Here is a 17,500-nt window from a genome sequence, read left to right as displayed (position 1 = left end):
ATGCTTATATATATATATATATATATATATATATATATATATATATATATATATACACACACACACACACACACACACACACACAAGTCAAGTGAAAAGTGAGCGGTAATTAGGTCAAGTCATGAAGACAGAATGTGAAAGGGGATAGAGGAGAGATAGAGGCGGAGGATGGTAGCGATACATTTATGGTCAGTTGGTCTTTACAGGTTAGAGGGGATGATCATATAGAGTGAGATACAATGTAATATATAAATGCACCGTGAAAAATCTATTACATAACTCTACAGCCACGTACGTTGGTGCAACTATAAACTTTAAACATCGCTACACAGCCAATATGCACTCTTTTAGATACGACAAACACAGTAAATCTACAACATTAGCCAATCTCATCACCTCAAAAACAAAAAGACCCAGTACACCTTAAAATGGTCCATCTTAGATTCTGGAACCCCATACCAGGGCTAGCGCTCCAATTGCAAGCTTTGCCTAACGGAGGCGTTCCACATTTTAAAATAAAATTCTCCCACTCTACTTAATCGATATAACGAAGCGTTTAGCAACTGCAACCACCGCTCTTTTCACACATTTAGGTTCTATCTCAAGCAAAATTGCACAAACGATCACGCAACATAATCGCACAACCCCCCCCCCCACATAGGCAACATATTCAACCTGGCAAAAAATCCATCTTTCACCATCTTTTGAATAGGAATATTTCCTTTCGATCATCTCACCACACATACCACCAAACCTATTTCTTATATTCTCAAATTCACAAGAACACCACCTACGCATACAGACTACGTCACTTCTTTCAATCCCTTTCCACCGTCTATAAATAGGCTTGGCAGCATCCTAAAATATGATACTACTAACTACCTTTCCCACCCATCCCTTCTCTTTTTCTCCGTCCTTGGTTTATCACTCATACCCCTACCACCTATATACTACACACACGCATTCCTTCCTACTCACTAGACCTTTTAACCTCATCCCCCTATTCCTCCTTCACTCTATATGCTCATCCCCTCTACCCTGTTAAGACCAACTAACCATAAATATATCGCTATTATCCTCCGCGTCTATCTCTCCTCTATCCCCTTTCACATTCTGTCTTCATGACTTGACCTAATTACCGCTCACTTTTCACTTGGCTTGGCCATTCTTCAAGTAAACAAACAAAAATCCATCGCAATATGGAATATATGTACCTCTGCTATCTATGCTATATCAACTTTCGCTCCAACATAAATTTCCCGATTATCCACAAAGGGATTACTTTGCACGGATTTCTACACGGTTATTTACCACTGGAATGAAACTACACTTCAAGTACCGTTCTCTCTTTTTTCAGCACATCACACACTTTACCACTTCATACTAAAAATATCTGCCTATGGATATAATAATAGATTACTTTATTTTTTCTGTCTCCCATGAAGGGAAGTACTGGATCTTCCCAGAAACACCTGTAAGACTCTATCCATATAATACTTCTCCAACGTTACCTTTGCTCTCTTTATCTTTTTGTTTTTATATATTTACATATATATATATATATATATATATATATATATATATATATATATATATATATATATATATATCTGTGTGTGTGTGAGTTAGAGGTTGAGAAATCAATTAAGGGATAGCACCTATCCAATATACTGCTGGTAATGTACCCGTTTATTCATAGTAAAGTGCTAGTTATTGCATGACAATAACGCAATTGGGTATTATATATGGGCAGGGATAAAAAAGTGATTTACCAATGATTTATACGGCATGTAAGAAAACGGACAGGAAATAAAATCGGCAGACATCAGCCGCGGTAAATATTCAACTATATCTATTTATTCAGTTGTATTAGATGAATGATAAAGATTAACGAGTGGCAAAAGCAGGTAACAGCATAGACAAGGGTGTGAATACATACAAGTATATAGAAGCAAATGAGCAAAAATATAAATGGGTGTGCAGGTACTAGTCCCTTACGGCCGTAAGGCACTAGTACCTGCACACATACTCTTTCGAAGAGAAGACAGAGTAGTTGAGAAACAGTCTCTTCCATAGGATGAACATGACTTCCTGGTCTCACTCTGAACAACTGTGCTATCCATGCTACCAATTGTTCGCACTTTGTTGGTGAGCACATAATATTATGCATCATTGCATACACTATTCGCGAAGTCCCTCACTGTCATAAACTCTTAGATTGTAGTGTTTTCTAGTATAAAAGGGCTGTGGAGAATACTTGGTCTTATAACACAGTGCTTGCAATTTTCCAACATTACACTGCATGTTGTTTCGTTCGGGCAACTTATATATTGCATTTCAGCCCCACCGTAAGTTTGCGGCATCATCATGTTTGGCGTATCTAGTGACAGGATTTGCTGTTTGAGTAATCATGATATTTCTTCTTGGAATTTTCGATGCTTCAGAAGATTGGCCGTTAAAACGAGCAGGGCGAATTCACTATTAAACTTATATCGATGCATTGCCGAACTTACTAACAAAAGTTGGTAATTTGGGAACTGAAAACTTTATCAAGAGTCGAAGATGGGAAATTTTATCGTATTGAAAATAACGACACCCAAGTTCCACATACTTCTAGCCATATGTTAAACATACTTCTAGCTATATCCGGAAAGAGATTCTTCCACTTATTTCGAACTATAAGTAGTTTCCTCATTTGTATCAATGAAAAAATTTGAAAAACTAAACAACAAGCTTCCTACTTATGAACCTAAGAAAGCAGATATCTTATATGAACAAACTTACAAGAGTATATTTAGCCTCTTGCAGTTTCACTATCGAAACTTTCAAAATATCTTTAGGTAATCTTCAAATAATCAGTTTCACAAAGCAAGTTAACCGTGGCTACCAAACACCTAAAGCTAACTTTCACACAAACCTACCTACAAAATGATCTACTAGATGGACTGGAATTAAATGATATCACCATTTTATAATTCTAACAATTAAGGTAAATTTACATTTTAAATCATGAAAATCACAGACACAGAAATAAAATCGTCCAAATCTGTACAACTCAACACTAAATCATTCCTGCACTCAATCCTCTTTTAGCAACTACTATTGGTTAGTCAAAACTGTGTGGAGGTCATACATTAATCATTCAAATGCATACAAAGAATGTTAAGTTCACGTAACATGAATTATTTGGTGTCAAAATATTCGTTACACGAACAGTGACTTCATCATCAACGCAATTCCGCTGTAGTGTGTGGGTTTTTGAATGGCTCTTTGAATGCCTAATATGCGTATCCTCCGCACTGTAAGTGTTTTAGTTTCAACAAACGGTCTCACATCAAGTAACTTGCCAACAACTACAGATCCGAAATTCTCTGCTATCAGTTTAATCATTTCTGTTTCGTCTTCAGCAACAGTAAAAATACTACCAGTATGCATACCACGGGAATATCACACTTGTTCAGCGGCTAACAATCTTCCCCTTTCTCTCTATCTCTATTTGTATGTATCTGTGTTTTCATATATATTGTGTGTGCTTGCGTGTCTGTATGTGTTTGTGAGTGTGTGTGTGTGTGTGTGTGAGAGAGAGAGAGAGAGTGTGTGTGTGCAAGAGTGTGTGTGAGTGTGCAAGAGTGTGTGTATATGTGAATATATCCATTTATGTAGCTGTAAATTTAAAAAAAGAAAAAGAAAATCATTTCCAGCAAATTAATGGGACCTCATGTGATAGTATCATAAAAACTGTTAATCTTAAGCTTTATTAACCGAGTGGTATTTTTATCCTGTACATCATTTAGAACCATTCTCTAACTTAGAAACTATTAATCCTAGGTCGTTTCTTAATCTTAAGGATTACACAGATTATACAATTTTCTTAGCAATGTGTCTTGGTTCGGATTTTGTATATCTGATTTGTCATATAAAAATATTGCAGTACATATCAGTTCTGTGGTCTGTATGAAGGTGGTAGGTGTTCGTAGTACTAAGTATTTTCGTTTTTTTTTTGTGTATCCCAAGTTTCTTCAAAACCTGATACTACAGTGTTAATTTATTAATATTTCATAAAGTATTTATTCAATTTTATTCTAAACATTTCGACTACGTAAGGATTCGATCACTTCATTCTTCGTACGTTTCGACACACTCTCTTTTGCCACGCTATATATTTTGATACCAATTCTTCATTCAAAGTATTTCTTTTTATCTTCTAACTGAAAATGAATACGAAAATTTCATTTGAAGTTTTAACTTTTAACTCATAAAGGTGTACGGCTGCAGACAACTGCATTCTATTATAGATTTTAGATTTTATAGATTTTATAATTCATCAAATTTCAACTTCCTCATATCCTATTGTAAGCGCCTTCTATCTACCTTTCTGTTACTAATATTCTGCATTCACGTAACGCGGCGATCTGGCAGAACTGTTAGCACACCGGGCAAAATGCTTAGCTGCATTTCGTCCGTCCTTATGTTCCGAGTTCAAATTCCGGCAATGTTGCCTTTGTCTTTCACCCTTTCGGTGTCGATAAAACAAGTACCAGTTGAGCACTCGTGTCGATTTAATCGACTTTGCCCCTTCCAGGAACTGCTGGCCTTGAACCAAAATCTGAAACCAGTTTTCTGCGTCCATTGTTTTTCGTTCCCTATCATTCTGTCTATCACTTAATCTATTGTAATGTATATCTATATCATTTATTCTCATGATTATCCTCTCTGCATACTTCAAGCATCCGAGCCACATATCCTGTTTAAGGACACATCTACCCACTAAATACGGAGGAATTCAATGAAAATGCTCAGAGGCGTTGTCGCTGCACTTGTGTATTCGAATTCATAACTATATAAAATAAGCCGAATACTAAATACAAAAACAGAGAAATATTTCCAAATCTGCCTCTTCTACAGAAACTTACAGATATAGGCGATGTCTGCTATAGAGGAATTAACATATAAACAATATTAATTTTCGTTGACATATAAAACGTTAAATTAGTTCAGTTTCTGTATACAACTTACCATATCTATTTCGTTCGCCAAAGCAGACAGTAAAAGAGTACAATCCAAACGGTATGATCCAAAATTGGATTTTCATGACTTCGACTGTTCAAATCTGAAAATATATAAAATAAATAACGATAAGAACAAGAGCAACCACTTCAAAGGCAACAACGAGAACCACAACGACGACGACAGCAAATCGAGAATGAATTATTTTGCATTATTGAATCACTACATGATTTATATATCTAAAATGTGCTAGTTCTCTTTATAATCGCAAGCGGCGCCACCATTTGAAGTCATAGTAGATTTCAGTTTAATAAATATCAAAGAAATGTATTTGTTTGTTTGATTCTTCTGTAAAGCATGTGAATATATCAATGTATAGCAGAAACTTTGAATGACCTCTCTTGTAGGTGAAAGCAACTGATAATCTAATATCAGTTAGGACATCAATTGATATTAAATAATACCCCAATATGCACAAACGTTATACGTAAAAGAAGAAGCATCGTAATTGCTAACTGAATATGTTGCATCCTCGGTTTTAATATAAAATAGGTAAAATGTGATGCAGAGTTAACGAAAATATCTTTTATACAACGTTGAAATAATTTTAAAATGCTGAATGATTGTTGGATGTTAAACTTCAAACTTTACGCAAGCAAAACCTGGCATTTTCGTCATCGCACAGTGTGAGATGCCAGTAAACATGAATTACTTATCTCAAACTGAGTGCAACTAATCTTTGATAATTCCTTCTTCAATCTGGACTCCCCTCACAACTTCTATCAAAGATGCAAATCACAAATATTATTCTACTATGAAACAAATACATTGTCCTCTGTTCCTAATGTATCTTTGTTGTTTAGTCTACACTTTCTATTTCAGGCTTCATTCTAAAATATAATCGTATCTGTACATAGATAAAATCTACTCTCCCTGTCACTCACTGTTCTCACATATTAACTACAAAGACTTCCAGTAAATCTGAATCAAATCTGTTCTCTATCTCGCTGGTTTTATTTATTATCTACCGCTCTCAGAGTCATCTGGCCAGTAGCGGCTGCTGTTCGGTTATGTATATCCGTGTAACGAGGTTATCTCTATCACCTCACCTATCTATGAAGATATTATACTTGGTGACTTCAATGTACATAATATCTCTTGGTTCTCGTACTTTTCCAACGCCATGACGGTTTATGTATAAGCCTAATCATTCACGAGTAATATCTCTCAGCAACAATTACTACCCTCACCTAACCCCATCAGTGACTGTCATACTGATAATTCAAATACTTTTGATCTTAGCTTCATAGACATATCCATCATCGTTTCTGTACCGATATAATTATCCAAAATCTAATCAATGAAATGTAACGTAATTTACAGTAAATATTTATCTTTGAAATATTTTATCATATATCAAAGCGACTATCAAGTCCGTGTTCTGTCATTTCACAACAAAAAAATATGAATTCACCTATTCAATGCCGTTAAACAAATGACCGAGAGCGTGCTCCTTGGTATGACTCACCACTTTACCAGCACAACTGAATTCCGATTCCAAAGCAAATAACTTGTTTGTGAGTAGGTCACATATTCTCAATCTAACATGTGGTTATTTGCTAACTCATTAGTATTGCCAAGATTAATCTTAAAACTATCTTCGCTATATTCCCTGAAACTTTACACACTACACCTATAAAAATAAATTTGCTTTGTACTTCAAGTTTCCCTAATTTCAAATCACTGGCATTCAATGCAAAACTATTTTCTGTTAAATTGTTTAACGCCGAATAAGCTCTTCAGATTTTTACTTGCCATTTCCCTCTCCCACATGCTCTATTTGCCACTCCTTCTCCATGACAATCCGTAGCAACATATGATGGAATGCCACCTTCTTAAGAATGGTATGGTTAAAATTTTAATATATTGTATAGATGAAATTTTTGACGCTGAATCCGAATTTGTTATTCCTTTATTCCAGAAAAAACTTTGCAAAAATATTACAGGTGTTCAAAATTTGATAATTTTCAGAATTTTCAGCCAATCAGTGAGCAGCGCGTTCCCTGCCTCTTCCGTCATCAGGGTCTGAGGTATCGACATGTCAGAACATTAAACAAACGAATAGGAATTTCTAGAACTAACAGTCAAAACATTGTTTAAAACAGCGATTTATTAGTTTTAAAAATTCAAAAACGAAAGTTTGCATTACACTGTAGGATTTTATAAATAAATTATCTTTCTCGTATCTCATTCTCCACATACATTCACAAAGACAAGTGTCAACCAGGGAACTCTTTGTTTGCATGCGTAGCATCTTTGTTTACTATGGAAACAGAATATAAAATGCTCGCTTTTGGTTACTATGGAAACAGATGTGTAAAATATTCGCTTCTGATCGGCTAAAATACCCCCCAAAAATGCATATTTCAAAGGCTAACTTTTTAACTATGGAGTTATAGGGGAAATGAATGTCATTTCCATAATTAGTATACAAAACATAATCCATATACCAAATTTGAAAACGATTGGAGCAAAATTGTAAACAGTGAGAAAACTACAAAGATCCATGTCCTTTAAAAAACAAATGTCACTTGATATATTTGAATGTTCAAGAGACGCAACATACACATATATTATATTCATAGGTATAGAAATATACTATTATGAAATATTGCACACTAAATTAGATTGATATGCTTCAAGGTAGAACAGGTATATCTAAGCTGTTTCAGCAGAAATGAAACTGAGCCAACACATTTTATTAGTAGCCGCATATAAGTTTAAACGTTTCTCAGATAGCTGTTTGTCCATAGTTATTGTATTCATTTTATTTATTTTTTCTTATAAACAACCGTAATTTCAGACTAAAAATGCCATACGTAGTGCTTCTTCTACGATGATTAATCAAAGAAATATGTATAATAAATATGAAAACTATTTTTCACTGATTTAATGAAAAGAATCCATGGGCTTTCAGGTATATTTTACGCATATTAATCGTTTAATACTCTAGATCAAATATATGCAATGCCGACATAAATTTTGCCGACTTAAAAACAGAAGAATTGACTGAGATAAAAAATGAGTAACCGACGGTCATCGGAAGATGTATGAAGCAATGATATCATTTCTTAAACTTAAACTTATTAAAAATCATTTCTATACTATAACGTCGTTAGTATTTTAGTCTCTGTCCGTGTGTCAACACATTTTCACAGATGTGTATTTCCACGCATTAAAAAAAAAAATAAGCCACCGTTTTATTCATTAAAGGAAGTTTAACAATTAACTTGTCAATTAAGTAATTATGTTGCGATGATTCTATTTGCATAGAGACATGCTAAATTAATGGAAAAACTAAAAGCAAAATGCGTGACATTATTTGAAGTTTTTTTTTTTTCTTTTAACATGAACAGCAAGCAAAAATAAAGAAACACCCCAAGAAATCATTATGCAACCGACAGAAACAAATCAAAAATCATGTCGATCCCAAGGATACATTTTCAGACAATTTCATGTAAGGTCCGAAAAGAAGAAACAAGAAGTGTATGCGATATTGCATTGAGTAGAGAAAAATTTTAAAGGTAATCAAATGAATCAATTTTTCAGCCTCACAATTCCATATGGCTTTCATCACTCGATGCATTTGAATACTGATGCTGTCTTCTTTAAACCATAATATCAGGAATTCATTATGTTGAAAAATACTTTGTCTTGGAATCTTTCAAGGAATATGCGAGATGTATTCCTATTTTTATTTAGTCTTGCATTATACTTGTCTTTTACTTATATTTTCCTGTTGTTCAAACAGGATGTTGCAATATTCATTGCATAACATTTGAGGCGTATCTCATTAAGCACCTCGTTCTGAAGGCCTCGTTTTCATCAAGATGGTGGGTAGTAAAAAAATCCGGAACTACAGATCAGAAACAGAACCAGGACCTATATGATAATTCCGATAGACTAAATATATTGCAAGTAAAAAAATGAATAAAAAAAAGCAGGTACGTTATCGAGCAATTAATGAAAATATGGTACGGAAAATTCACATGGGTTGGGGGAAAATTTAACTCATTATACTAGAATAAATACTGTAAAAGTTTGCATCAGCTTCTCAAACCATTCTGGCAATTCGCCGAGAAGTTATATAGCAAAACAAGTTATTCTGACGAAACTAGTGCTAGTGTCTATTGGAATAGGATTGAGGTTATATATATATATAACTTTACACATATATATGTATATGTATAATAATTTTCCAGAGGATGTAGCAACCGTTACCAATATAGCAGAAGAACTTAGCTTAGGGGATCATTAACTAGATTCCTTAAGGGTCGTTTTCACAGTTTATATTTATATCATAAGGTTTTTAACTTTTAAATTTTCATATTCAAAAGAGACAGAGACTTCAAACTCAATATATCGATTTATTCACCACTCTATATTAACATTTCTGTGCCAAACTTATCCAGTGACTGGTCCATTGGATTTTGACATTTGGCACTTCTTCAGGAGTGGTTACCATCCGAACAAAACACGAAAAAACACGTACATAAGGATCATTAAATTCTTAAAATCCTGTTAGATTTCATCTTTGTTATTATTGGGGAGAAAACTCCTTAATTTTCTATTTTTATTGCTCTCCTGTGAATTTCCACTACATTAATTAATTAATTTGTTTATTTATTTTTACTATACTATATTACCCGTTCCTTTACCCGTATACATATGCATACATACACTTTACTCGTATACTTATCCATATATACATACATACACATACATACACACATATACACACATATACACACACACACATATATATATATATATACATATATATATATATATATATATATATATATATATATATATATATATATATATATATACACATACACACATACATACAAATACAACACACATACATATACATACACATATATATACATGTGCATATACATACATATACATATACATATATATATATATATATATATATACACACACACTTACACACACACACACAGATATATATATATACAGAGAGAGAGAGAGAGAGAGAGAGAGAGAGAGAGAGAGAGAGATAAAATGATAGATATACACACACTTATATAAGCACATCTACATATACAAATACACATGTATACAATAGTGTATGTGTTTGTATGTGTGTATGTGTGTGTGAGTTAATGTACCTGTGTGTACATATGTTCGATCATTATCGGTCAGTATCTCTAGCCTTTGTTCAACTTTCGACGACTATGTCGTTGTCTTTTTCTCTTTATTTTCATCGTTGTACTGGCATTTACCGCACCTCACAAACACCTGTTAGACCTTCATCTTCCTAAGTTTGCACTTTACCGCTTTATTCGGTACTTTAAATAGAAGAGAAAAAAATTGTAAGCCTCTTTGATCCCAATTTATTTAGCCTGTAATACAAGCTGACATTTTATCGCCATTCGACAAATTAATACGCATTACAGAATCTTTTCAGGGAATAACAATTAATACTTAACATTGTCAACATTAATCATTATAATTCCTAATTTAATGTTTGCCGTTGTTTAAAACGGGAATGATTAGCACCAAGCAGTTATTGTACATTCGTTATTACAGCGAATTATTAATCGTTATAGTGGGAGAAATCGGCTGGAAAGTAGATTAATGACTTTGGACGAAACCAGCAATATGAGATTAAATTGAGGAAATGGTAAGAGATAAAAACGTACACCTTGTTTTGCCATGACGAAACAAGAAAACACTCCGTGGTTTCATAAGTATGCGTGTACACACACTCACTCTTGCACAAACATGTATGTATATATGTATGCATGTAGGTAGGTTTATGCAAATATATACATTCACACACACACATACATACACAAACACACGTAGAAACATTAACTTTTATCAGTTACTTGTTTAAGTCAGTGGACTGCGGCCATGTTGCTGCATCACCATCAATGGATTATAAGAAGAAATCGTCCCATCGGTTATGTTTAAAACCTGGTAATTATGATATCGATCACTTTTAACGAACCTCTAGGTAATGGGAGTGTAAACAAACGAACACAGTTTGTTAAGCGGTTGTGAGCGGCTAATACTTGTGTATAGACACGCAAACACATATAAATATTAGATGGGCTTTTTTCAAGAACTGTCTACCATATCCATTTGGAAGACTTTGGTCGACCCGATGCTGTTATAGAAGACATTCAAGGTGCCACGCAGTAGGACTAAACGGGGAAGAATATGGTAAGGCGTTTGCTTCCCAATTACATCGATTTCAGCACTGTCTTATTGCGTAGTACCTTGAATAACTCTTTTCTACTATAGCCCCGGGTTCGACAAATATTTACGAGTGGATTTGGTGGACTGAAATTGAAAGAAGCGTGCCGTAGATATGTGCGCGTGTCTGTGTGTGCATTGATGCGCATGTTACTGTGTCTTTCCCTCGAAATCATGCGATTGTTGTAAGCAGGCTTCACCGTCATGCAAGCAATGTCCTTCGATTCCCATCTGCCCACACATGCCTGGTGATGAAAGGGAGAATATGGCTTTACTTCCAAGTAGGTTAGAATTTCCAACAGAAAGGACATCCGACTATAGAAAATGCGACTAAAATAATTCCGGCCGTCCCATACAAGCAAGGGATAGGTGGGCTTTAATGACCAGGACAACGACCAAGAAGATAATGCACACAAAACCACATGTATATGTACATACATATATACATACATACATACATACATAAATATATATCAACTCGAAGCAACAAGTCAGGTATTTGGCGTGGGAGATTATTAATCGAAAATACGAAGAATAATATATCCATCTTTGGAGCCACAACAATCACCTTTGTTAACTAACTGGTTAATCTTCAGGTGAATTAACAGAGGTCGCCTTTTATTCACTATCTTAGTGATTTTCGACAGACACTTGAATTTAACATGCGGAGAGTTACTACAAACAACATGGCAGGAAACAACAACATACGAGAACGGAATTTTGTCAGTGAACAGGTCGCGGTCTCAAAGCAACGAAAATATTTTGGCAAATTAAATTTAAATGTTGAAGTGAATCTAACGGTTTTTGTGTGTTTCTTAAATGGCTTATAAGCACCTTCCACACTGAAATTGTGTGTTTATTTTGTTTTTTTACGTTATCTTCCTTTACCTCCTCCTCCTATCTCTTACATTCTCTGTTCTCTTTGTAAACTATATTCTTAGACACTATATTTTTATATATCTTACATTATCCTTAACGTCAATCCTTAACGTCAATCCTTAACTTCCTCCCACACTCTATCTACCTCTCTTTCTCATTACTTACTTTTCTTTGTTTTTACCATTTAATTGCAGCCTCCGCTACCATTCTCTTATTGAACGTTGATATGTTCGCGTCTTTTTCTGGATACTTACAATATAAGGACTTTAACCAACATGGATGTACGTAGGATTGCGTAAATCCTTGTAGGTTCTTCTTTTTTCTTCTCTTTATTGATGTCCTGATAGCTTTACTCCTGTCTTCTATGTCGGCATTTCATTAATCTATACCCTTCTCATTTTCCCTATTTGTCTCCGATGATGCAGTACCCCATACTCTGGGATATCCCAGAAACAGCTGTAAGACTTTGGATTTTTTCCAAAAATAATAATGTATATGACTTGAGATTTCACCTTGCCATAGCGTTTGTTGTCCCCTTTAAGAATTATAAATATATATATATATAGGGAGAATTCAGGAAAAAACAACAGACGTAGACAGGTGGTGTAGACAACAAATGGATGTATTAGTATAATGCTCCGAAATTGAGAAAGTCTTTAATGTTTCGAGCCTACGCTCTTCAACAGAAAGGAACAAAGAAAGAAAGAAGGAGAAAAACAAGGAGAGAGAACAGAGAAAAAGGACAGAAAACAAATGTGTAGTGGTCAGCGATTTATCATGGGGAATGCCGGACAGAAGTGTCAGACAGCAGAGTTAAGAAGAAGGGGAGATAACACAGTAGTAGTGATCCCAGAACGAAGATGAGTGAGTGTGAGAGAATGCTGGTGATCATAATGTATGCATGTATGTATGTAGGGGTGAAGGTGTGAAAATGTGGGGATGGGAATTGGTCAGTGCTGGTGTGTGCGTAGTGGTGTGTTGTGCTGTGATGTGTTGTGTGATATGATTTAGCGCGGTGTGATGTGATGGTGTTGGGAGGTGGGGAGGCCAGAGTGTGGGAAAGCACGGGTGGGGTGTGGGGGTAGAGGTAGGGGTATGTGAGTATGTGGGGTAGGTGGGGTGCATATATATGTATATACATACATATATATATATATATATATATATATATATATATATATATATATATATATATATATATATATATATATATATATATATATATATATATATATATGTATATATATATATATATATATATGTATATATATGCACGTGTATGGATGTGTTTGTATAAATACTAATTAAGCTGAAGATGATAAATAAATATATATTTAAATAAATAGACGTAAATGACGAACGCATGCACAGATACGTACGTATAATGTATACTGTGAAGAAAATTAATGGAATTAAAGTATTTATTGGAGATATGTCTCTACACTTAGATTGATTCATTAATTCTGTTAGCGTTTTTCAGTTTTTAGATTTTGCAAACCGTTTAAGTTTCCACTCACTTTAAGCGTAGGTAGGTTACGAATGGGTCTTCACATACATGCTTGTGTATATATATGCATGCACGTAGGTACTGATCAAGCACAGTCACTTCTATGCTTGTACACATATGCACACCCATACAAATATGTATATCGCTAAATACACAAGTTATTTAATGTCTCTCTGCTTGTTTTCACTTATTCATTTCTGTTAAGGAGCCTAGCCTCTAAATGTAAAAGACTTTCTTACTTTCCCGAGCGTCCAATTAATACACCTGCTTGTTGTTCACACATGTTTTCGTCTTTTGCTTTCATCAAATTTCAAGTCCATATATATATATATATATATATATATATATATATATATATATATATATATAGATAGATAGATAGATAGATAGATAGATAGATAGATAGATAGATAGATAGATAGATAGATAGATAGATAGATAGATATAAATATATACTTACATATACATTTAAATTACTCTTTCATATTAACAAAATTTTTGACAGTGACTTCAAAGTTTCGGCCAGCTAAACCATCATCAGACAAGTTCGGCATGGAATAGCTAGAAGAAACTTCGAAGTGACTCCCAGTATTATTCTCGATAAAGCATAAAAATTTGGACACTACATGTTCAGTTTAATGTAAAATTGTTTTTTTCTATAACACCTCCCAAAAAAGACGCACACACACGCACACGCACACACACACACACACACACACACACACACACACACACACACACACACACTCACACACAGACCCGAACACAGCTAACACTCTCACACGCTCATATGTATATATATATACGTTTTGTATATTATGTCTAATCTTCTTCTAAAACGAAACCAAATTTCTATATAACAGAAAGGCGACAACCTGGCGTCGAGTGCTTACGAATTTTGTTCTCTGTATATTTGAACTTGATCTTCGGTTTAAGACTAACCTCATCACGCAACGTCACTAAGTTATTGATCTATGCTGGCTCCAATGCACGTATGTCTAAATTGCAGTTGACAAGCTATCGGAAGTTGAACAATCAAAAATTTTGATGGCAGCATTTTATGTAGAATTACGTTTCAAATTACGAAAATCTTAACGAAGACATTTCTATCATGGTAAAAGTCTTGTGGAGTGGATTCTGTAAACTATGTGTATTTTCAGTAGCCATACCAGTATTTCAAATTCAGATAAACGTACAACAATTATGATCCTTATTCTTGAAGATAATCCGTGACATCAGATTACTATCAGTTTGTGAAATTGCGTGCCAGTATCTAACGAAAGTGTGGATGTTTGTCTTTAAAATTTCAAACAAGTAATCATTCTTAAAATATCGTGCGACAAGACTCAAAACGAAAGATGCAAATAACAAATGTTGCTGCCATATTTATAAACAAATAGGGAACCTAATCACTTGTTTAAAAACAGTTTCGTTGTATGTTTGATGATGATTAAGTCATGACAGATGATGAAATGAAGCATTTGGCAAACGTTTCCCACTGCCATGAAATACATGCACATATGTATGCGTATATATATATATACATATATATATATATATACATATATGTATGTGTGTGTGTGTGTGTGTGTGTGTGGGTGTGTGTGTGTGTGTGTGTGTGTGTGTGTGTGTGTATGTGTGTATGTGTGTGTGTCTGTGTGTCTGTGTAAAAATGGATGCGTACAGGGTTAGAAACATTATGAAAGAAAGTTGATTTATTAAAAGGATGTCTTTTATCAGATTGCTACGAGTGGCCACACAAATAAGCAACAATTTCACGGGAACGTACTGAGGAATTCGGGTAATGTAGTGCAAATAGAGAAGCATGGTATGGTAAAATCCAATAATAATTCATTGGCTCATAAGTCGATCTATAACTTTGACTTTATGGCAATGTACGAGATATCTTTCTTTTTTCAGCCTCCATGGGTGGGGCATTTGGTGTTTATCAAATTTGAACTCTACTCATAATTTCAATCCACCCGAATGATTGCCTGTTTCAAATGATATGAGAGATCGAAGAAAATTCACTGCAATAATTGAAAATTAATCATGAAAATGTGTTCCAAAATTCATTACGAATTGAAGGAAACGTGGCAACGTGGTAAGCAGTGTACTGCTAGTGCAGGGAATAACTGTACAGAAGAGAAGAGAAGTTATACATCAAATTGTACAGAAAACAATTTGTTACTTTTATTGAAAAGTACAGCTTACTCCTTTGTGATTGTACTTGTCTTTGTATCTATATACATATATATTATATTTAGCACATAGATCTTATTCAGAGACAGAATGAAAGTGCCGGAAAATTGAGAAGTGAAAAAAGAGAAAGGGGATAAAAAATGTAGAGTGCCAAGGAAGAAAATGTCACGACGGGGAAACGGTTCCATCTCTGTTTTTAAGCGGACGTACGGTCAAATAAGCAGGCAAACAAATACAACTGGAAACAATACCTCTGCCTTTGCTAAGGCGGAGGTAATTATGATCCACCAGAAACTGTGTGTTTGCAATTCACCAGATAGCACTGCTGGATCACGTTCAGATTCCTCTTTTTTCTTGCCTTTCATAATTTGCATTCCTTCTTTACCGAGTAGCTCATACGTGCAAGGCAATACAAATTATAATGAGTCTAGTACGAAATCCATCTCCTACTATCAATTAATACTATCACCCTAACTGTCACAGCGAAGTTCCTGAAGTAGAATCAACGGAAGCGTACCACAACTATGGTATAAAATTAATTAATTAATAAATATAGATCAAAACTAAACTACCATTCTGTCCTTTTATTGTATTGTAGGTTTCTGTTTTTTTTGTCTAAGGACATGGACTAGAAGTAGCTTTTAGCATTACGTTCTTCCACTGCTTCCTTCAAATGACCACTTGTCATCACTTCCAGCATGATATCTGCTCGCCTGGCGGTCCACTCATTGTTTCTCATTATGAAAGAACCCTCTTAAAAGTCAATAAGATTCTTAACTGATATGAAGATAGTTATTTGCCTTTAACCAATCATACATACTGATGTCTATTCACTTGGTTTATACAAAGAAATACTTATATCTAAGTATACATACACATACACATACCAAAATGGATATATATGTATATATACAATTGTGTATCTATCCGATCTCATCCACAGTGTGTTAACGTAATTAGTTATTGTACTACAGGCAGTTAATATAATATCAATCTCAAGTCGAGATAAATCAGAGTTGTGTTTGACGAATATAGGTGCTTATTGGTTTGATAGTTGAATAGTAATTAAAGATATCTAGTTGTACAAACTTACTACATTTTTTTCCAGGCTGTTGAACCAACTAATAACATCTAGTGTATCCAACCATAGCGTAATCTAATTAAAGATCTTAGAGTAGGTAAAGTTCTATCTATAATTGTCTTATCGATTCGACCAACGATAGATTTAGATGGCCATATCAGTCTAGTCGTTGGATCATTGTGAGACTTAATTTTATGGTACTTAAGATGAATTCTCGGTTTTCTAGGTGTATATGGTTTTAATATTTTCCCTATACCTAATTCCGTAACTATTTCATGTGCCCTTTTATCTATGTAAGCTTGTGTTTCTCGTGTAGTATGTTTGATTATACTATTAAGTTCTGCCATAGTAAGCTTTTATATATATATATTTAATGTTAACATTATGTAGATTTGCGATTTTCTTGAGACGCACATACACGCATACTTACACACACACACACACATATATAAAATCATCTCATGTCATATATCATATCAAGCAGCAAGAGTCCCGTAATCAGCTTCAACAACTTACAGTTGTTTCTGCTACGA

At 34.3% G+C, this 17,500-nt stretch overlaps 1 protein-coding gene across 6 annotated transcripts in view; it reads right to left on the bottom strand.

Annotated features, from left to right (window-relative positions):
- The window catches only part of LOC106884218 (neuronal acetylcholine receptor subunit alpha-10), a 1,150,118-nt gene that overhangs the window by 702,143 nt on the left and 430,475 nt on the right, over nucleotides 1-17,500 (bottom strand). For all 6 annotated transcript variants that reach the window (XM_052966101.2, XM_052966099.2, XM_052966098.2 and 3 more), the window contains one exon: nucleotides 5,017-5,110. In XM_052966101.2, the coding sequence (XP_052822061.1) occupies nucleotides 5,017-5,092 (76 nt within the window). In that variant the 5' untranslated portion in view covers nucleotides 5,093-5,110. Of the gene's footprint in view, nucleotides 1-5,016; nucleotides 5,111-17,500 lie in introns of those variants that run through there.

The sequence above is a fragment of the Octopus bimaculoides genome, chromosome 3 (assembly GCF_046866305.1).
Source record: "Octopus bimaculoides isolate indiv1 chromosome 3, ASM4686630v1, whole genome shotgun sequence".
NCBI lineage: Eukaryota > Metazoa > Mollusca > Cephalopoda > Octopoda > Octopodidae > Octopus > Octopus bimaculoides.
This window is presented reverse-complemented; position numbering and strand designations above follow the sequence as displayed.